Here is a 20,758-nt window from a genome sequence, read left to right on the forward strand (position 1 = left end):
AGCGTCCTTGCAAAGCCTGAGCAGGACGACCGGGCCGTACCTGGGACACGCTTCGTGACGAGCGTTTATGGCTCGCATCCCCGGCTGCCTCTTTGCGGGAAGCTGTGACCATGCTGTGGCTCAGCCGCTGGCAGCTCAGTCGCCATCCCTGCAACCTAAAAGCAGCAACCTTAAAATTACCCCAGCCTCAAGCACCCAACGGCTCCCCTGCGCTCCTCTCCTTCCTGCCACCAAAACCTGCGCCTTTTGGGTCCCCGGGCCTTGGGTGGGCCCTAGGTTCGGGTGATCGCTCACCCCAGGTATGGCCATCACACATATATGCGGCCCCTGTTGCCAGCCCCCCTCCCCTGGCGACCTGTCTCCAACGAAACATCTCCCTGACCTGAAAAAACAGAGATTGAACAAGGTTTGGGTCTGCTCACGGGTCCTTTTCCTCCTCTCCCCGCTGGGTGCCTGCCTTCCCCAGCTCCTCGCTCGTCCTGACCTCTGGTTTGGTGGTTACATCAGTCAGGGATCTTCTGAGAGCTCCCGGGATGGCCAAATGCGGAGGCTTGCCCAGCCCATACCGGGATGCAAGTGTCACGTTAGGCTGTGGGCTCCTCCAGGCTTCGTGCCCTGGTGTGCACCACCCAACCCAGCATCCGCCCTGGAAACGGGTGGCCAGCAGGCTCCTGTCCCCGAGCGGGCAGGGACAGCCCCGGCTGTGACAGCATCCATCCGTCCCCGAGGGCAAACCCCGGGAGGGTGACCAGGATGCACCCCCAGACAGCTGGAGATGAACACGAGTGCCAAAGGTTTGCTGATTTTCCAATGCTCAAAATTCGCCCCGATGTCCTCCCTCACCCTCCCAATAACTCGCTTTTCCGAAGGGATGACATTATAGCAAAGCGGAGTAAAAACATATGATGGCAGCTTGTCTGTTTATGGTATCTATTTTATTTTTCGTATTAAATAGGACTTAAAAAAAATAATTTATGCAGGCAAATATATATAATATAGTCTGTAATAAATAGCAGGTAAAAAAATAGTTTTCCTTAAAAACAGTCAGTGTTTTGAAAACCAGCAAAACAAAGATATCCAATAAATACATTCATTCCCATTGCATAGCATGTTTCAGGAATGGCAGTTCTTTACCTCCTCCCAAGCCATTTATAAATACACAATAATTTAAAAGTCTGTGGAAAAAAAATTGCTCCCTGAGCTCACATAAATAAGAAAAATGCTTAAATAGGAAATACAATCCAGCGATGCAATAAAAAAAAACATTTTTCCCGGTCCTCGGGGCATCCTTTGGGGCCGGTGAGCGCTGTGCCACGCTGGCCACGCTGCCGGCGGGGGCTAGGTGCATTGCTCCCGGAGGGCCGCACACCGCAGGTCGTTGAGCACTTGGAAGAGGTGGAGGATGGCGGAGGCCTCCAGGCAGCCAGTGGTCTCCTGCAATGGGGAGAAGGGATGGGTTAGCACCGCAGACGGGGTGCAGCGGGCCCCGCGCAGCCGTGCGGTCGCTAACACCCCGAAACCCCCTCGCCCTGCTGGCCTGACTTACTGTTTTCTTGGCCGTCTGCAGCTTCTGCAGCCAGTGCCGCAGTTTCCCGGAGGGCTGATGCGACGGAGCCTCCGTGGCCATCTGCAAGGAAAGCAGCTGCGTGAGGACCTGCGATGCCCCGCGGTGCTGCCCCCTGCACCGGGGCCGCTGAGCCAGCATGGGGCCAGCGGGTTTTGGGGGGCACTCACGCAGTCTCGCAGGTCCTCCCGGGCTTGGGTGAGGAAAGCCAGGGGCCGCTGGCGCGTCTCGGCGAAGCTGGGGGTGGCGGGGAGCCCCAGCATGGCGGTGGCGAGGTCCAGCTCGGCTTCCACCAGCATCACTCGGTCGGGCACCTGCGGGCGGGAGCATCCCGGTTAGGGACCCAAAGCGCCAGGGCTGGCCGCGGGCTGGGGGACGGGGGTCTCGAAGACCTGCCCGGGGGTGCGGATGGCGGTGGGACCGGCTGACGGGAGGTCCCAGCTGGAGGGGTGGTGTACCCCCTCTTTACAGCGTCGCCTGCCTCTTACCGACAGCTCTGCCGTGTTCCATTTCCGATGGAAAAGCCTGGTGTTGCATTTGCGGTCCGACAGCAGCATGATGTCCTCCTGCAGGCATAAGCCAAGAGAGAGATTGAAAAACTGTCATCTCGACTTTTGGCGATGTTGTGCGGCCCCGGTCAGCCCGGAGGGGTTTGAAAGCAGGACAAGATTTGGCCCAGCATCCTTCTTGTCCCCAAACTCCCTTGGAAGACGTCCTCCTCATCCCCAAACCGCTGCAGCAAACATCCACCTCGTCACTCGGGGTCTCGAATTCGGCATCCCCTCTGCCGAGCCCCCCGCCAGCCCGCAGCCCCCCGCCGCCAGCGGTACTCACAAACTGCTCCTTCATCTTCTGCACGGCCTTCAGCTCGTGGGGCAGGAGGAACTGGTACTTGGACAGGCTGCAGCTCTTCTTCAGGGTGCCCTGGGGGAAGGCGGCCCCGAGGCTGGCCCCCAGCACCAGCGCCAGCAGCGGGGGGAAGCCGAGGCGCAGCATTTTGCCCAGGAGAGCCCGCTGGCGAGCGGGTTGCGATGGGGCGAAGGGGCTGCGATGCACGAAGCCGGAGAGGACGAAGCGGAGCGCTCCGGGCCGGATCTGGGACCTGCTAAACGCCCGATGGGGAGATGCCCGTCGGCGCTGCCGCGGGTGGCTCGCTCGGCTGCGGGGCTGGCGGCCGGTCCCGGGGAGCTGCTTCGCCTCCCTCGCCGCGGCTGCCCGGCTGCCCCATCTCCCCGGCTTTTATGCCGCCTTGCCCCGGGTTTGCGCTTTCAGGTTAGCAGGAAAATCCGCAGCCTGGCGGCTCGGGAAAGAGGAAAGCGAAAGCGGCGGAGGGAATCCCGCTGCCCGCAGGTGCGGCAGGTGTGGGCCGCGCCCGCCTCCCGCCGCCCGCCCCGCCGCCCGCCCCGCCGCCCCTCGCCGGGAGCGGGGGATGCTCGGCTGCCCGCGGCCCTCCGGGGAGCTGCCGGGGACGCTGCCGCTGCCGCCGCGCCCCGCCGAAGGCTGCCGGAGCCCCCCGGGCAGCGGGGACAGCGGGCGGGGGGGTTGGGTGCCCCCCGAGCGGCGGCAGGTCCTGCCTCAGTTTCCCCACGGGAGCGCAGCGCAAGGGCCGTGGCGGGGAGGGGGCGAAGGCAGCGGGCGGGCGCAGGCGCTGCCCAGTGCGGGCCCTGCTCGGCGCAGGCTGCGGGCACGTTCTTCACGTGTGTGTTAACCTCGGGGAGCAGACTGGCTACAAAAGCGGGAGGAAGGGCGCAAGCAGACCCCCTAGCATTTTCCAGGTGGGATGCAGGGTTGGGCAGGGAGGCTGCCGGAGACGAGCGGGGCTGCCACCCCCGCCAGCCGCGGCAGAGCTCCTGTTTAGCCTGGAAATGCAAATATCGTGTCTGGACATCTCTCCGCCGGCAGCTGGAACGGTGCCCCCATTCAGCAAAACCCATCCTTCCCCCGAGGCGACCTCCTGCGACATGAAGCCATCATCATCGCTGTGCTTTTAGTTCCATGCATTCATCAAGCATTAAATATAGAAAATGAGGGCAATGCCCGTATCTAAAAAACCAAATACACAGTAACGCAGCAACAGCCATAAATGCACTTTGCGGTGCCTCACATGGTGGCCATAGAAGGACACTGCTCCAGAAGGACCCAGTTTTTAACGTTCATATTTGTCAACAAACTACTGACTTCAGGGAGCCCGAGCAAACGAGAAAAGTTCTTGCACAAGGCTGTGGAAAGATACACCTACGGGTGGGCAGAGAGGCACGGATGTGCTGTGCCGAGTCGTGGAGGTGGGCTGGGACCTCTGGACATCGGCCAGTCCAACCCCTGCTGTAGCAGGGTCAGCTGGCGCAGGTTGCCCAGGACGTTGTCCAGTTCCGAATATCTCCAAGGATGGAGACTCCACAGCCTCTCTGCAACCTGTGCCAGTGCTTCACCCACCACCTTTATAGTAAAAAAGTGTTTTCTTGCAGTCAGATGGACTTTCACGTGGTTCGGGTTGTGCCCGTTGTCTGCTGTCCTGTCAGTAGGCACCACCAAGATCCCCCTGAGCCTCCTCTTCCCCAGGCTGAACAGCCCCAGCTCTCTCAGCCTTTCCTCAGAGGAGAGATGCTCCAGATGCTTCATCATCTTCATTGCCCTTTGCTGGACTCTCTGCAGTATGTCCACGTCTCTCTTTCACTGGGGAGCCCAGAACTGGACCCAGCACTCCAGGGGTGGTCTCACCAGTGCTGAGTAGGGGAAGGATCACCTCCCTCGACCTGCTGGAAACACTCCTCCTAGTGCAGCCCCAGACACCGTTCACCTTCTTTGTTTCACCTTCATGTTTCTGGCTCATGGTCAACCTGGGGTCCACCAGCACGCCCAGGTCCTTTTCTGAGAAGCTGCTTTCCAGCTGGGCAGTCCCAGCATATACCAGTGCCTGAGGTTGTTCTTTCCCAGGTGCAGGACTTTGCCCTTCTCGTTGTTGAACTGCACGATGTTCCTTTCAGCCCATTTCTCCAGCTTGTCGAGGTCCCTCTGGACAGCACCACAACCCTCTAGTGTGTCACCCACTCCTCCCAGTTTGGTGTCCTCAGTGAACTTGGTACGCTGGATCATTAATGAAGAGGTTAAGCAGGACTGGTTGTTGACCCGCAGGATCTGTCCCCCCCTCCTTGAGCCCTTCCCCTGCTCCAGCAGCATCTCGGAGAGCTCAGGTCTTCCCTGGAGAACCACAGCAGAGGTGAAGAGGAGCAGAGACAGCGGGGGGGGGGAGCAGTGTGGCTGGGGCAGCGGCTATCTTGGCTTTGACCAAACCAGATGGAGATACAGCTTGGAGAAAAGCCAGGACAGCAAAACACAGTGCCAAAGCCCAGTAGTGAGGTGGGCACAGGGTTTCCCTTCACAGCAAGTCAGGGACATCGCTGCCGGTCCGGGCTCCCACGCCAGCCTCCCCCCCTGCGGCAGGTTGTGCGAGATCAGTAATTGAAAGCCCGAGCCCCAGCCAGGGCTCAGGTCCTTCATCTGCACTCTCAGCAGACAGGACAACGGCACTGGCTTTCCTTTCTCTCCCATTAAAGAAATGCACAGATTTAGAAGAATAATTTTTATTCAATGCAACAAGTTCACGATCAATACAACTATGAAATAAAAGCCCAAGCCAGCATAAATAACTTCACGTACGTCGCCCAAGCGGGGCACCGCTCAGCTGGAATAGACAGCGCCTTAGCAGAAAATCCCAATGGATGTCAAAATAAACGCGGCCCCTGGTGCAGGAGGGAGCGGGGGTCCCAGTGCTGCCTCGGGGTGGAGCCCATGGGGTTCGCAGGAGAGGCACGATGGGGTGTTTCCTCCTCCAGACCAAGGTACGAGCCAGACTGGGGTGTTCTGGCACCCAGGTTGGGATCTCCAGTGGCTGCCAGCAGGGCTGGGGCAGGGTCCCCAGCACCCAGATGGTGATGTCCAGTGCCTGCTGTGCTGGAATGGCCCCATCTGCAGCCTGTGCTCCCAGAAGGGGGCTGGAAGATCGCCCCGTATGAGGCTGGCCCCAGGCGAGGATGGCACTGGGGACACTCTCGGGTGACCCATCAGGTCCCGGAGCAGCATCACATCCCTGCAGGGCCTGGCTCCTTTGGCTCCTCTTCCCTGTCACTGCAGCTTTTATCTCCTGGGTATCATCTGTGGTTGGAGAAGTAAAGCGAAACCTCATGTCTTTGCACAGGCGAAAGGAGATCCCGAAGCAGCAAAGGAAAAGTGAAAGCCGAGCAGGGAAGCCGGGGCCACCTGCGCAGCCTCCCGGCACTTAGAGTGGCTGTGATGAAGGCTTGAAGATCTCCTGGGCGCTTTGCTCAGGTGTTTGCGCCTCACTTGCCGCCAGCCGTAGCCGAGCCTGTGGGTGCCTGGCTGAGCAGCAGCAAGGGCTTTTCCCTGATGGGATATGCTCTTGCCATCCTGGGAATCGGCACACCGGCAAGCATCTTACACGGCAATGCCGCGCTCCACCGTACTCCGGTCCCCAGCCTAGTCAGCAAAGCCTGGCTGCATTCGGCACGGCTCCTCCAAACTGCCCTAGTGCTGGCTCCTGCCACGACAGCGGAGGGTCCCCCAAAGCGGCACGGGCTGGGGACACTACGCCATGCCCGGTAGGGTCTGCAGGGCGCTGGGGATCCATGGCAGTCATTGCTCCAGCCCCAACTGCAAACGGCACCATGCTGGGAATGCGGCACAGGTGGCGATGATGGAGCCCCCTCCTCGGATCCCCATAGCCCAGCAAGCTGGAGCCACTGGAACTCGGTCAGAGCAAGAAATCCCAGGTGCGCGGGAGGTCCCAGGTGCGATAAGGAAAGCGAAAACAGGCAGAGCTGCGGGCAGAGTTAGCACCGGGACCGGGTGAGGCAATCGCCCCATGACTCATCAGCTGCTGCGTGGCATGAGCATGGAAAAGCCTTGGCCACAAGCCATGCCGCTGGAGCAGGGTGGCAAGGAGGAGCGCAGCTCTCTCCTTCCCAACCCCTTTTGGAGCCGGTCAGCTCATTTGGGAAGAACCGGCTCATGCTCAAGTTGCTGGTCTTGGAAAAGAAACAGGAAAAAAAAGGAAAAAAAAGCCCCAAAAAGCCAGCTTTAAAAAAAAGCCAGCCAACCTGGATGCTGTGCAGGAGCCCTACCCACGGCCCCACGGCACGAGGGCAGGGGACATCAGGTGGCCTCCACTTGGCAGCCATCACTGGCCCCATCCTCACTGGCCTGGGGTCTCAGTGCCACCGAAGCGCTGCCGGCCCCACTACACACCCCATAACCCTTCACCACCTCTTGGCACATGCAATCTGCAGCAGCCGCGGCGGGCTGGTTTGTGCCGCTCTGCGTGCCTCGCACTGCCAACGCCGTGCCCGAGCACGTTGGTGGTGCAATCCCTGGTGTTACATCACAGCCTGTCACCCACTGCATCATCCTGGGGCATGGGCTGAGCTTCCCCCTGACGCCAGGGAGGGAAGGGCCCTTAATTGCAAAGTTAATTAGCAAGCAGATTTAAACAGACTGTTTTAAACTTAAAGTGAGGAAAAAAAAAACCCCAAACAAGCACTTTTTCCCCCCAGCCTGTGTGCCAGCACCATAGGGACACGGGGTGTCCCTTCCCTGGGGACATCTCCCTGCCCAGGCACAGCTGTGGGAATGCACCTCACCAGGACAAGCCCAGCAAGCACGCTGGGGCTTCCCCGGCCAAGGCAGCCATACAGGCCACCCACCTCCCAGGAGCTCTGTCATCCGGTGCAGTCCCGGGCAGGGAGAGACCTCTAGTGCTTCTTCAGGAGATGACAAGCCACCAGCCCCATCCTTGCCCAGCAAGGGAGGTTTTTATGGGTGCTGCTCACCCAACCACAACCCACATGCACCCACTGCAGCCTCTTCACTAGTGACCTGCAGCAGGGCTTGATCCAGCATCACCAGTCAACAAGGTCTTCTCCAAGACATGGCCACAGAGACCAGCCTAGCATCAGCGCTGGGCTTTCCTCCCCATAGCTGTCCTCCTGGGACCCCACCAAGCAGGGTCAAAGCCTTTGCCCCCCACCCTGCACAAGCCAAACCAGCACTCCATGACCCTGATGGGGATATGCCCAGGGTCAAGCACCTTCACCAGGTTAAGGAGGCTCAGTCTCTGCACCCATGGCAGGACCATACCTGAGAACCCCAGGACCACAGCTGAAGCAACTCCAGCCCCTATAAGCCTCCCTCCAGGTGCACTCTGTGGTGGGGAGGGGGCAGAGGCATCACTTCCCTCTTCCCTAATAACACACCAAGGTGTAAGAGTGAAGCCACAGCCTTCCCTATGGCATCAGGGCAGCCTTCTTGCCCGGGGCAGGAATTACAGGAAAGGGAAAGGTCCCTGCAGAGGCTGCACCTGAACTTAAAGCCTCCAGAAAGCAAACAGGAGGGGACCCGTGCTGGGCTGCATCTGGCTTTGAACCCCTTTGCCTCCATCTGCCCCTCCCCAAAATGCAGCCACTAATCTTGCCTTTGCAGCACGGGTGAGCGATAGCAGGCTGGGACCAAAGGGAGAGCAAACCTGCTCCCCTGGCAGCGATCCCGGAAAGGCTCCTGAGCTGTGCCAACAGTGAGTAACCTCGTGAGGGCCAAAGCAGTGGTGCCAGCACAGCGATGGGCAAACCTGGGGTAGATAAGCTGCCGATACGCCTGTACCAGCCAGCAAAACATCAGGGATGGGGTCACGTATGGGTGAGAACAGCCCCTTTCCAGCTTGGCCTTCAAAGACAGCACGCACACAGCTCCTAGCCGAGCCTGGGCAGGGAAAGGGGCAAATAGCCCTTTCTACCTAAACCCCACCTACCCCACAAAAGAGAAGGCCACTCAGGGCCTAGGTAAGCAACACCCATGAAGTGCAGTTATTCCCACCCCAGCAGGTGCTCTACAGCCTCTCTTAAGAAGAGGAACCACAAGCAACTTTTTCTCAGCTTTTTTATTATTATTAAGAAATACAGCAAGGTTCTCAGCTGTTACTGTGATTCTCAGCCTCATGTGCAATCCAACCACCAGTGTGAAACTGGACCCTTCCAGTGCTGAGGGAACACCACTGGGCAGACTGGGGGACCAAAGTGGACAGGAACCCAAGAGCAGGCATAAACCCATGTCTGCTTTCCACAGAAGATCAAAATTTTAAATTGCCAAAGTCAGCATCAATCTTCCCATGGAATAAGGGTGGTTACAAGTGGGGTATTGAGACAACCCACTTTTTTCTTCCCTTCCAGCATCAGATCAGGACAAGGGTTTTCCTTTCACTGTCTCCTTGCACCCCAGCACACAGACGTGCCTCACCCAGAACTCCACTGGGGTTTCACGAGAAGAAACTCCCATTGTCTCCAGCATCCTGAAACAAGAAGCAGAGGAAGGGTCTCACACCTGCCATGGGGTGGCATCCACAACCAGAGATAGGTCTCATCCACCCAAAGCACAGAGGTCCTGATGGCAGATGCAGGAGGCAGCAACACATCCAACACGCACACAAGGGTTGTTCGGGTCAATGAACGAATTTGGAGGCACATGGATGCCTGCCCTTCCCTCACCAGCATTGTGGCAGGCCCTTGCCACACCTCAGTTAAAAACATTGACAGTTGCATCTTTCCTCACCTCTGCTAATCAAGGGCCAGGCAAAGAAACTCAAGATACCTCTGACATGAGACCTACATGGCTATATCAGTGCAAGAACACCATACAGCTACAAGGACTTAAAGTTTAACTCAACTGACTCCAACTGAGGTCAGTTGTGCTGTGAGCAGCTGAGGATCTGCTGTTTGACCTGACAAGTATCCATCCACACCTGGGGGGAAGGAGGGAACAGCTCATTTCTAGCTTTGAAGGGGTCCCCTCAACCTCACTCTTCATCCACTGTGTAAGAGGGCTCTTCCGTGTCCTGCTTGTTTTCCCAAGTGGTTTTTTCCTCACCTCTTTTCAGTCTCTTGGAGGAGGGATTTGGCAGCTTCAGGGTCATTCTTCATATAGACTTGATATGGAGAGACAGACTCCAGGTAACCAACCACACCAGCAACCGTCATGGGAATTTTGTCAAAGATATCAGTGATTCTAGAAGGGAGACAGGGAAGAAAGAAGCATTGGCAAGGTACATCTCAAAGGCAGTGGAACAAGCACAACAGATTGAGGTGGTGGTGAAAAATTTGACACTATCAAAGGTCCAACAGATGGAAACATCCAATCATGGCATTTGGTGGGTCAGGAGCTCTAACTGATGCACTACTGGAGAAGCAGAGATGGTCCAGGGACTATCTAACATAGCCTGTGACTTGAACAGCCCCTTCCATACAGACGTACCCGCAGAGCCTGTTCTCCTCCAGGAGCTGGAACACCAACACCTCTGCAACACCGCTGCCAACGCATCCTTTTTGCTTGCAGAGTCAGTCCCTGCCCCATGCCTTGGTGGGGAGGCAGGCGCTGGCTACCTGGAGGTCTGGGGCAGGTTCTTTCTCTCTCTCCAGTTTTCCCCTTCATCCATTAAGTGATCTTCCCAGAAGCCTCAAATTATCATAAACCAACAAAAAAAACAACCCTAACCCAATTCTGCCTTGAGCAGGAAGGGTCCTTGCAGCCCCCTAGACCATACTTGCTGGCCCAACACAGAGCTGCATTAAATCCAATCGAGTGGAAACGCAGCCACATGGCTCTGCCACGATGCAAAGGCATTTGCTGAAACCCAGCAGCTACCGGCTCCGGCAAACCCAGCTCCCCTGTGTCCTCGCTGGGCCAGTGGCAGAGCAGCCCTGGGGGAGAGCAGAGGCACCACACCTCTATCCACTCCTGGTGCTGCACCGAGGAGTTTCTGCTCACCTCTTCTTGTCTGGAAATGGCAAGGCCTCAAAGATCTCTTTGTAGTCTTCCAAGACGAGTTTTATTCTATTATGCGAGTATTTTAAAAGCAGGTCCCAGGACTGTAAAGACAGCAGATTAAGAAACAAACACAAAACCACTTGAAGCTCTCAGTTTCCACTTAACTCAGGTTTGCTTTGCCCTAGCTCTGATGCATTCATACATGTACTTTTTAAATACTCCTTGCATTAAAATTCACCAAAATCTTGCTCAGTGTCAAGAATTCAAGGATGCTATTTTATTATGGAGATAAGGATCCTGTCCTCTACACTGCTGTTACTCATAGTGGAAAGTCTCCTTTTAGCAAGTTGTTAAAACACTCTTTGTCAAGACAACCTTTTTCCAAACAGTTTCTACTTCCCATTCTTCTCACTGTGATCAGGGTGACAGGAGAAGTCTCTTTGATGATACCAGCCCCCCAAATCTGCTCTGCAGCCCTTCTCGCCACACTGAAGTCTCCCCCATCAGTCCTAATGTCCCTCTTCTCATCCAGCCAGCCCCAGCACTGTGTGGGAACCACTAACACCCCATCTCAACCTCATCCTTGTATTTAACCATCCCTCCGCCCCATCCTGTAATAGCAGTCCTCTAGTCGTACCCCCCAAGCCCATGACTTTCCTCTCTGCATCCACATACTACACGTTTCCCCCTGCCCAGACCAGGAGGGGAAGCCCCAAGGTTTAGGTTTCATCACCTCACCTCCCTGAAGACTTTGGTCAGCTTTTCAGAGCTATTTCCATAGCGCAGACTCATGTCCACAGTGTAGGTGCTGAGGATCACGCAACCACCGGGTTTAACCACTCGGTTTGCTTCTCTCATGAACTTCTCGATCTCAAACCAGTGTGCGGCCGTAAATGAAGTCAGGATGTCCACCGAGGCATCCTCGAATGGCAGCTCCTCTGCAGGGCACACACTGGAAGGGGGCAGGAAAAAAAGTATAATTAAGGAAAGTAGAAGTTAGGGAGAATTAGTAAATTAGAGAATTAGTAAAAAGGAGAATTAGGGAGTAGGACATGAAGTCAGTGGGCGTTTTTTTGGAGTCGATGATGACCATTTGGGATGCAAGACCATGGCTACTGTAAATCTAGGATAATGCCCATTCACACCAGGAATCCCACCAAAGGGGATTTTCTTTGGTGCCAGCTGGCTCTCAGAACACTCATACTCACAAAACACCACCTCCCTGCGAGGACCTGAGTTTTGCCTTCGGCTGAGCTTGCTGCCCCAACACTCACAGGTAGGAGACATTGGGCGTGGAGGGGGCATCCCTGGCCTCCTGGATCTGCGCTTCACTGATGTCCGTTCCCACCACCTTCTTGAAGTGCTCGGCAAGGAAGCGGGTGCCTTGTCCGGACCCGCAGCCGACATCCACTACCAGCTCAGCAGGGTTTGCCCTCTGCAGGGAGGAACGGATGCGTCTCAGTGGGCAGCCACCCAATTTCTGTGCTTTTACCCCATTCCTTCCCCCAGCGCCCACAGAGGAACAGCCTCGGCACGGCACAGCCCGTGGAAAGGCTCTTCTGTGCCTGCATCTTGACCCGAGCCCTATTGATTTATTCTTCCCTGTGGCACCAAGCAAGGTAACACTCCCAGCAGCACAAATACTACTACCCCCAAATACTACTACCCCATTTTTTCCTACAGCCTGGCCATACCCCACTCACCTTTTCCTGCAGGTAGGCAAGGATGGTTTGCTGCAGCTCTTTGCCCGGTGCAAACCTGTATTTCTGGTAGACGGCCGCGTGCCCTCTCCCCTCAAACATCTGGGCAGCCATGCTTGTGTGACCTGGCACCTGGGAGGAGGCAGCAAGCCGGGTTTGTCACCACAGGACCAAACTCCTCCTGCCTCCTCAGCGTGTAACCGCAGGCGCTAAAGTCTCCGGTTCCTGGCAGGGGCCCAGGGAGGACTTTGCCCCCGTGAGGCTCCAGCAAGCGAGCATGAACCTGCTCTCCAAGCATCCCTCCTACAGGTATAAGCTAATTGCAGAAGAAAACCAGCGATGTCTGACAAGGACAAGCTTTCTAGGTTTTTAAACCCTTCTTCTCCATACTCCTTTGCTTTCCCACCCACCTGGGTGCCTTCTGAAAAAAAAAAAATCACCATTACAGCTAGAATATCTGATTTGGGGGAGGGACTGAGCAGAGCCTCAGAAAAACTAATAGCAGAACAGTTTGTTTTGTTTTTTTAAAGGAAATCCATGTGTTAGCATTAGCAACACAGTCACAGCAAGTCCACCCTGCGCTTTCTGCCCCACCCGGTATTTTTTCACCCCTTCCTGCCCCAGAAGCGCCCAGCCGTCTCCTTTAAGTCCAGAGTCCCCTTAACGCCCTCGCCCAGCCCCACGCCCGGCCCGCAGGCCCCCTCAGGCCCCCCGCCCGCCGGCCATCAGCCCTGCTCCCACGGACGCGGCGTTCGCTCCCCGCTTACCCAGCCATTTACCCCCCAGGCCGCCCCGCAGCCGGCGGGCAGGGGCCCACGGGCCGAGGCCCAGCGGCTGCCGGCAGCGGCTCCGCCCGCCCCGCCCCGGAAGCCCCCGGCCGCATCCTGTTTATGCCGGCGGCCGAGCAGGCGCTGGCCGAGGCGGCGGCTCCGCGGGCCCGCCAGAAGGGCTCCCTGCCTCGGCTGGCGGGCAACCGCACCCCCGCGGCCAGCAAGGGGGGCAGAGGGGTGCAGCGATGCAGCAGCGGGGAGGTTTCTCGAGCGGCGGGCGAATCTCCGACAGCGGGCATCAAAGGGCTACCGGATCGTGCGGTGCGAGAGGAGATGCTGAGCTAGGGAGCGGCGCAGGCGCTGCCAGCAGCCCCGCCGGAGCCCTCTTCGGAGGGGACTCCGCCAGGTGCTTCCCGTGGGCCTTCTCCCACCAGCGAGCCCCCCCCCGGCAGCTTCACCCCTCCTCTCACCGCCTGCAGCCCCCGCCCGCTGCTGCTCCCGGCGCCGGCAGCTCCCAGTTCGGAATTCCGGGGGTGGGGCCGGGACAAGGGGAGGGCAGCGCCCGCCCCGCCTGCTGCCCCCGCGGCCCGGGCAGCGGGGACTGGAAGACCGCTTCCAGGGCCTGCACCCCAGCCGGGCCCTGGAGCCCGAGAGCGGGGCCTTCGCCTTTACGCGGTCTCCGTGGTTATTAATTAACGACAGCTTTCAAAGCGCCCGCGGGGTAGGGGCTGCTCGCAGCCCGGCCCCGCCGGGAAGCGGATGCCGAGGCCAGCAGAGGCTGCGAAGCAGCGGGAGAACGGGATTCAAACGCCGCAGGCACCCACAGCCATACTCACGGGGGCCGGCTGCGCTCGGGTCCCTCCTGTTGTCCGGCAGAAAGAGGAGAGCCGCAAATAGAGCCCACACAACCCCAGCACCACCTTGAAGAGCAGGGAGCGTTGGTATTTAAGGACCAGGCAAAGCCCCTCCCTGCTTTGGGGCAGGATTTTACCCCTCCGCACACGAGAGTAATGCTTATTACACACAGCTGAAGCCAGCAGAGCCACGGGTCACCTGAAGCCCACTCACTTCAGTTTGCCTTTTGCCCAGAGCTTGTGAATCTGTGCTAATTAGCACAGCCTTTAAGCCCATCTTAATTTTAAGGTAAAGCAGTGGAACTTATCCAGGGGCTGAAGACGGAGGCCACCTTGGAGTGGTTTGATGAATCAAAGCACGGGTTGAGGTTGCTGGGCTTGTGTCCTGAGTATTTCATTTGGGTCACCTGCTGCTTAATTGTACCGGGATACATCTCTGCACCAAGAGAAAGTACAACACAAGCACCAAAGCCCCCCATGTTTCATAACCCGCAGTGTCCTGCAGCATCTGGCAAGAGTCCAGCCTCTTCAGGGTTTAGATACCCTAATTTTACCTGTACATTGCTGAGAGCATGAATGCATATGGGAAGGGATGCGTCCCGGGCTTCAGCCACCTGCTCTTTTCCTGACTCTGAGGTCCCCATAGCACGGGCTGCTCTCAGGGGCGATAAATATCATCTCACAGATGATATTTAACTGATTATCCTCTGGCTACAGCTGAGACCAAATGCCTACAGTAAAAAAAAAAGGTGAAGTGAAGTTCTTCTGCAGTTCTTCACTTCTCTGCAGTGAAGCCAGTGTCCCACTCGCCTCCAGGTTACTCCACTCCTACGCCAGCCTCTGCCCATAGGATCCTGCCCACAGAGCTCAAACGCTGCCAGATACACCGAGCTACATCTTTCGGAGGATCTCCCAATTTTGGAGGCTCCGAGTACTAAAAGAATTCCAAAATGTCTTGCTCAAAGGGTTCAATTCTCCACCTTTTCTGTGGATAATTTCCTACCTGGAAAACACTCCAGGGCATGGGCTGCAAATTGCACCAGCCCTTTTCTAAGCTCTCCCAGCTTTTGGCACACGGGATTTAGCTGCCTTTGATTTCCTACCCCAACTCTAGACCTATCTATATTCCCCAGGTGACAGCTAATCTCCGATGGCCCTGCACCATGCAGCAATAAATTGGTCTCCTCAGCCTTTGGATTGCCGGGCCTTAGCCCTAATATGAGTTATACCCCTGGCACAGAGAATCAGACACCGTCCATCTTCCCTACCAGCCCACGTATTAAGTCAGGGGGCTTTAAGGAATACTGAAGCACCCTGGGTTCTTCCCACAAACTCCTTCCCCAAGCCTACAGGCCCTGCGGACTTAAATTATATAACAGGGTCCTGAATCAATTTCAGGTCCAAAATCAACAGGGTCCAGACCTCCAAACTCCAACCTTAGCAGAAAAAGAGAACATAAGATGCTGGCATCCCTCCACACCTGCTCTCTTTAAAGTCTTGTCTCCTCCCCACCTTTGTGCTGCAGACTGCAGTGGCAAACCGGTTCCCAGACCTTTGCTTTTCCAAACAGCATCAGCAAGCTAAGCCCTAACCTCATCTATGGCCAGGAGATCCATTCCTGTCCTTGGGCAATAGAGAGGTATTCGCATGAGTGCTGCTGACACCTCCCCGTGCTCCTCTGCCGCTGGCAGTCGCAGCCTGCGCCGTGTCCTCACCTTCTGTGGCAGTCCGGGTATGCAGCCGTCCTCCCCGCTCGGCCGCTGGGGTTTCACTGCAGCCGCTCGGACCATTTCCAGAGAGATCTTTGGGGTTTTTTTTTCATTGGGAATGCATCTCAGTCTGAAATTTATAAAAAAAAAAAAAATCAATCCATTTTGGGGAAAAAAGCCCAAATGAGACTCCTGTCAGTCTTCCTGCATCACTTGTCAGTGTTTTTCACCAACGGCGCTCTCATTTCCGCAGAGCCAAAATGTCTCATCTTGACATGGAAAAAGCCATTTTGTTTCTCTTATTGTGGTTCATTTCACCGCACGGCAGTAAATATTATACTGAATTCTTTTTCTCAGTGTAATGACCTGACATCCAAGGGAAACAGTGCTGCCTTGTGAAAACAAAACACCTGACATCACCTTAAGCAGATGCTTTGATAGTTCTGAAGATTTCCTTTCCCCTCCTACCTTGTTTTGGTGCCAGTGGGGAAGAGCTGCTCCGTTTTATACCAATGTCACTCTAGGAGCAAGCCTGGCTCTGTGATTGCGTTCATGCCGTCCCCAGCAATAACCTTCTGGCAGAAAAATCTTCCCTGATTTCACTTGGAGAACTCTTAACCAGCTTCTTTTCCTGCAGCTACAAAACAGTTGTTAGAAAACTCATAAAAGCCTTCTAATTAATTACACCTATTTCTCAAATGGAAAACGAATTCATGTTTATTTTCTCCATGACTGTATCTTAAGCCCAGACACCGGAGCTCTTGGCCCTTTGCTTTTCTAACTGGGCCGCTTGAAAAATCATAATGAGTTTTCTTTTTTCCCTAATGATGTGTCATTCACCCTCCTTCCACCCTCCTTCTCTGCAGTGAAGCCAGTGTCCCACTCGCCTCCAGGTTACTCCACTCCTACGCCAGCCTCTGCCCATAGGATCCTGCCCATGGAGCTCAAACGCTGCCAGATACACCGAGCTACATCCTTCGGAGGATATCCCAATTTTGGAGGCTCCGAGTACTAAAAGAATTCCAAAATGTCTTGCTCAAAGGGTTCAATTCTCCACCTTTTCTGTGGATAATTCCCTACCTGGAAAACACTCCAGGTCGCCCTCCCACACCTACCTAGAGGAATTAGAGGGAAAAGTCCAGCTCTGGCCAGCTGCATCCCCACGAGTGGATTTTGCTGTAGTTGCTACTAGGTACGGATGGAGAGGAACAACCACTTAACCACATCTCGCTAAACTCAATGTGCCAAGAAGATGTGTAGCACCTGAAGGGGTTTGGGATACTCATAGTTTTCTTGTTCCCCTCCTTTCCTTGGGCTGGACGTCTCTGCCCGCTGCTGCTGGCAGCTGTGTAGAGGTGATGCTGCAAGACTCGGCCTCTTGTAGACGACGTGAGTCCTGAATCCTTTTTCCTGGTAGTTTTAGCCAGGTCTCTAAACATAGACCTTAAAATCGCAGCAATTCTGTAGCCCACAGCCAAGACATGGGCTTGCTGCTTTTAATTTGGCACCACCACTGCATCCTGCCCCTGCCTGTGGGAGGAAGATGAAGGAGGGGATACACCGACCTTCAGATCTGGGCAAAGCAGCGCTGTGGCATGAAATAAGCAGCCTCGTTTTTAGAGATTTTGAACACCGGGCAATTCCCCAAGAGCAACTGGGACAAGCAGGGTCACGACGCATGTGCTGGCACCATCATTACTGCTTGTAATGAGCCTCAAGACATTATCCTGGGGAAAGAAATCTGGACCCAGTGCGTGTATCAAAGAATGTGCTGTGTCCACCCTGGTGATGTCCAGGGCTGTATTTCACCCGACGTCGCTCTGACTCCTCAGCACGACCTGTGGAAGATGCCCAGCCCCATCCTACGCAGCGCTGGCCTTGTGGCACTGAATCCTGCAAACGGATTGTGTGCGGCACGGAGCTAAAGGAGGAGGAGGCAAATCGCCCTGTCATGGTGCTGTATTTAATTTACAAATTTAATTGATTAAATTTCATTTCAGCTTTGATTGACTCAGCAGCTCTTTGCTGGACCGCGCTGGAGGGAAGATACCCAGAGGGCGGGCAGAAAGGTTGAGCAGCCACTGCAGGAGGGCTGGGGCCAACCTCCCCATCACCAGGACGCTGATCCAGGATGGGGCTGACACGGTTCTCCTTCCTGGCCAGCAGCCTTGGAGCTTGGGGAACATGTATTTAGGTGATAACCACCCCAAGGAGTCAAAACAGTCTGTAACCAGCAGGCTCTTGCTCGCTAGGAACAAATAAATAGGGTGCCACTGTCTCCACCCCGGAGTCCCTCCCCACCAAGAAGGCAGCAGTGATATGAAAACGTAAGGGGACCACAGCGCCCGAGGGGGAATGGGCAAAACGCTCAGGGCACGCTGCTCCCCAGAGCATCACTTCTGGCTCAATCACCCAGGTTAGTTACACTGTGAAGAAGCCGGTCATGTTTCTCTTACCCTGTGAAGAAAATGATTTGCTTTTAAGACCCCAGTAAGGTTTCGGCTCTCGGGAGACTTTCCCCTGTTTATTTGTTCTCCTATGGAAAAGGAACGAGATTTATTATCACAATGAGGAATAAAGGGATCGGAAAATATTTGGTATTTCTACAAGGCTGTTTTTAAACCTAGAGGGCTCAGACTTTAAATTAATGAAGAACATAATTCTCGTGGCTTACGAGCAGCAGGGCACGGGATGAAATCTCCTTGTAGGGAAGGGAGTTAGCTACAAATCAAGGATGTTTCAGCTGATCGCATGGATGTGTGTGTTATAGCTGTGCCTCGAGGTCTCGGCTGTCCCTGCCCGCTCCCTGGCATCTGCAACCCAGAGAAAATCAGTGCTCATGTGAAAAGAGAGCCCAGATGAAAGAGAGACCCAGTGAATCAACCAGCGGGGGGGAGGGGGGGGGAGCAGGGAATCTCTGCAGTAGTGACTGTTTTGGGGAATGTGCATCCACACCCATGCAAGTGTCACGGCCAATTGCCGGATCCTTTTAATAGCAGCCGGCACGTCAGCTGGTTATTCTTGCGTTCAAGCACACAAAAGGTTGGAGAAGAAATAAAGGCAGGCGGGGGCAAGCTCAAGGGCAGAGGAGGAAGTTTTCAGAGGCAGAGCACCCTTGGCTTTGAAATCCTGCCTCTCCCCTTAGCTTATCCTGCTGTAAATCCTTCCTTATGAATGATTGATGCACAGCGCGGGGGGGAGCTGAAAGTCCTGGCTGAGAGCAAAGCCCCAGCGCTGGGATCTTCCAGAAAACAGTAAGAAACAAGTCCTTCTCCCATAATTTCACCTTACAATTAAGGAAGATGGGAAGACTGATTGTAGGGCCAAAATATGAAATTAAATTAAGAAGTCAGGTGAGAGCCTGTGGCAGAGCACACCGAGATCTCCTCTTCCCCACGCAGGGACCGGAGGCTTCTCTGTGCTTCCTGGCTCATCTTACATCTTTATTTGCTGGCGAAAGCTTATCGTTGTCTCCAATTCATTTGTAACTGTAGAGCCATTGATCTCTCATCACCGGATGGCCTTAAACAGACCCGAATGTCCCAACTTCTCTTGGTGGCACCGCAGCCCAGCACTGCAGCCCTCTTGGCCCAGCGGGTTCCCAAGGTGGCCAATGCAAAAGTACCAGATGGTGATTTTGGTGTTTGCGGGCACAGCCAGTTCCCGACGGGAACCCGGCAGTCCCATCAGCTTCGCGGCGCTGTCTGCTTTTGCTGTCAAAATTCATTGCCATCCGCAGTTCCCGATGCAGCAACTTGGAGAGAGGGCTGGACCTGGGCGGGAGAAGCAGCCCACCCGTATTTTGGCAGCGGGATTTCTCTTCCACTTACCAGAAATGTTTATTTTTAGACGCCTGAGAGCAAACAAGGTCTCAGAGAGAGACAGAGGACTCTTGGGCTCCGGTGCTTTTGGAGAGCATCAGATGTGAAGACTAAGGTTAGACACCGGCCTACATTAAATAGCTTGCGATCTGCAAGGGAAAGCCGCGCGCAATAGCTGAGAAGCACCACGTACCTCTGCCTCCAGCTTCAGCCCCTGCGTTTCGGGTGCCCACAGGTTTCCCTCCTCCTGTCTCCTCTGGTGGGTGCGGAATTGGAGAGGGGAGGTGAGTCCATAGGGGAAGCCACCACTGATGCTGCCCGGGTTTGTGCGTGATGCTTGCGGTGTTGGTGCAGCTTAGTTGACTCCTCCTAATTGTGCTCGGGCTGAATTCCCCCTTCTGCCCCGGCTGCTTCTGCACCCTGGCTGGGGTCTGTGAGCCCCCACACTCGATCCCCCCGTGTGGAATAACCGTCAGGGAAACCTCACTAGGGCTGGATTCGGATGCTGCGAAGTCCCCGAGCTGAGTACGTTCCTTTAGGGCGTTTTGCAGCGCTGTTACAAAATGGTTGTGCCTTGTCTAGCATAGAGCTTCACTTTCCAGGGCTCTTGGGCATCCAAGGGGCCATAAATTCACTGATGATGAATTAACAAGCCCTGGAATGAAAAAGAGGGAGAGAAACGTGAGTGCAAATTGATCTCATTTCACTTTTCCTTGTGTGCGTGTGCTGGGCATGAGGATATAGTAGATTATATTATTGTATCTGCTGGGATAAGTGAAAAATTCAGTGGTGTCAGGAAGCTGCTGTACTAAAATTAAATTACTCTGCGGGATGCATGCGGCCAAGCACACTTAGAGTGATTGCTTTGGGGACTGGCTGATGCTTGATGGTCTGTTCTGAAATGCAGTCAAACCTGTGGTGATTAAACGAGATCCAGGACCATCTTAATTCAGTGTTTAAGCTTTTTTCATCTTCCTTGGAGTCTGAGCTAGGCACGTAATAGGAATATTCATGGTACGAAAGGGAGAAATAACGGGGAAGGGAGCAATCTTTTAGGTTCTTCTTCCTCTGAAAATCACTGTGTCGGGAGGCGGCTGAGTCCATCACCTCCTGCCCATTTCCCACTGCAGTTCCAAGGATCCCAGCTCAGTCTCCCAAAAGCCAAGCGGCATCAAACCTGGAGGCGTAGCGGTGTGGAGGACTGGAAAGGGGGGGGAAGATTTCAGGTTTCTGGCAGGCTGCGATGGCCCGTTTCAGCCAGGGCGCGAGGGCCAGAGGCCGTGAACGCAACGCGTTGCGTTCACGACCTCCGGCCTTCGCGCCCCGGCTGAAACGGGCATCGAGGAGGGTGCAGGAGGATGAGGGAGGGTGTGCAAGGATGTGGAAGGTGCAGGAGGGTGCGGGAAGATGCATGGGGGTGCAGGAAGATGCAGGATGGTGAGGGCAGATGCAGGAGGGTGTGGGCTGATGCGTGGGAGTGCGGGAAGATGCAGGAGGGTGCGGGCAGATGCGTG

At 55.4% G+C, this 20,758-nt stretch overlaps 2 protein-coding genes and 1 long non-coding RNA gene across 6 annotated transcripts; 1 reads left to right on the forward strand and 2 right to left on the reverse strand.

The window, feature by feature from the left end:
* Positions 1-1,257: 1,257 nt before the first annotated feature.
* On the reverse strand, positions 1,258-2,633 carry LOC142414663 (interferon lambda-3-like). The gene is made up of 5 exons (XM_075512137.1): positions 2,399-2,633; positions 2,053-2,130; positions 1,735-1,878; positions 1,547-1,627; positions 1,258-1,434 (listed from the first exon to the last, which is right to left on the reverse strand). The coding sequence occupies exons 1-5, from the start codon at positions 2,558-2,560 to the stop codon at positions 1,339-1,341; spliced, it is 561 nt and encodes a 186-aa protein (XP_075368252.1). The 5' UTR covers positions 2,561-2,633; the 3' UTR covers positions 1,258-1,338.
* Positions 2,634-8,492: 5,859 nt separating this feature from the next.
* Positions 8,493-13,770, reverse strand: LOC142414265 (putative methyltransferase DDB_G0268948). Of its 4 annotated transcripts, none has more exons than XM_075511275.1 (7): positions 13,697-13,770; positions 12,094-12,222; positions 11,665-11,825; positions 11,129-11,342; positions 10,391-10,491; positions 9,494-9,631; positions 8,493-8,918 (listed from the first exon to the last, which is right to left on the reverse strand). In XM_075511275.1, the coding sequence occupies exons 2-7, from the start codon at positions 12,202-12,204 to the stop codon at positions 8,807-8,809; spliced, it is 837 nt and encodes a 278-aa protein (XP_075367390.1). In that variant the 5' UTR covers positions 12,205-12,222; positions 13,697-13,770; the 3' UTR covers positions 8,493-8,806. The 4 variants fall into 4 exon arrangements, with proteins under 4 accessions (XP_075367390.1, XP_075367388.1, XP_075367391.1 ...); XM_075511273.1 differs by lacking the exon at positions 13,697-13,770 and adding an exon at positions 13,331-13,413; XM_075511276.1 differs by lacking the exon at positions 13,697-13,770 and adding an exon at positions 12,870-12,998.
* A 2,528-nt stretch (positions 13,771-16,298) lies between these two features.
* Positions 16,299-17,427, forward strand: LOC142414271 (uncharacterized). The gene is made up of 2 exons (XR_012777003.1): positions 16,299-16,615; positions 17,256-17,427. It is a non-coding gene; the product is annotated as an uncharacterized LOC142414271 (long non-coding RNA).
* Positions 17,428-20,758: the final 3,331 nt, after the last annotated feature.

Source organism: Mycteria americana, chromosome 9 (genome assembly GCF_035582795.1).
Source record: "Mycteria americana isolate JAX WOST 10 ecotype Jacksonville Zoo and Gardens chromosome 9, USCA_MyAme_1.0, whole genome shotgun sequence".
NCBI classification, from domain to species: Eukaryota; Metazoa; Chordata; class Aves; order Ciconiiformes; family Ciconiidae; genus Mycteria; species Mycteria americana.

Coding starts and splice junctions, on each gene's coding strand:
- LOC142414265 (XM_075511275.1), bottom strand. CDS start 12,204: ATGGCTGCCCAGATGTTTGAGGGGAGAGGGCACGCGGCCGTCTACCAG. Junction 10,492..11,128: donor TGACCAAAGTCTTCAGGGAG/GTGAGGTGATGA, acceptor CTGTCTTTACAG/TCCTGGGACCTGCTTTTAAA. Junction 9,632..10,390: donor CCATTTCCAGACAAGAAGAG/GTGAGCAGAAAC, acceptor TCTCCCTTCTAG/AATCACTGATATCTTTGACA.
- LOC142414663 (XM_075512137.1), bottom strand. CDS start 2,560: ATGCTGCGCCTCGGCTTCCCCCCGCTGCTGGCGCTGGTGCTGGGGGCC. Junction 1,879..2,052: donor GGAACACGGCAGAGCTGTCG/GTAAGAGGCAGG, acceptor TCCCGCCCGCAG/GTGCCCGACCGAGTGATGCT. Junction 1,435..1,546: donor TGCAGACGGCCAAGAAAACA/GTAAGTCAGGCC, acceptor TCCCCATTGCAG/GAGACCACTGGCTGCCTGGA.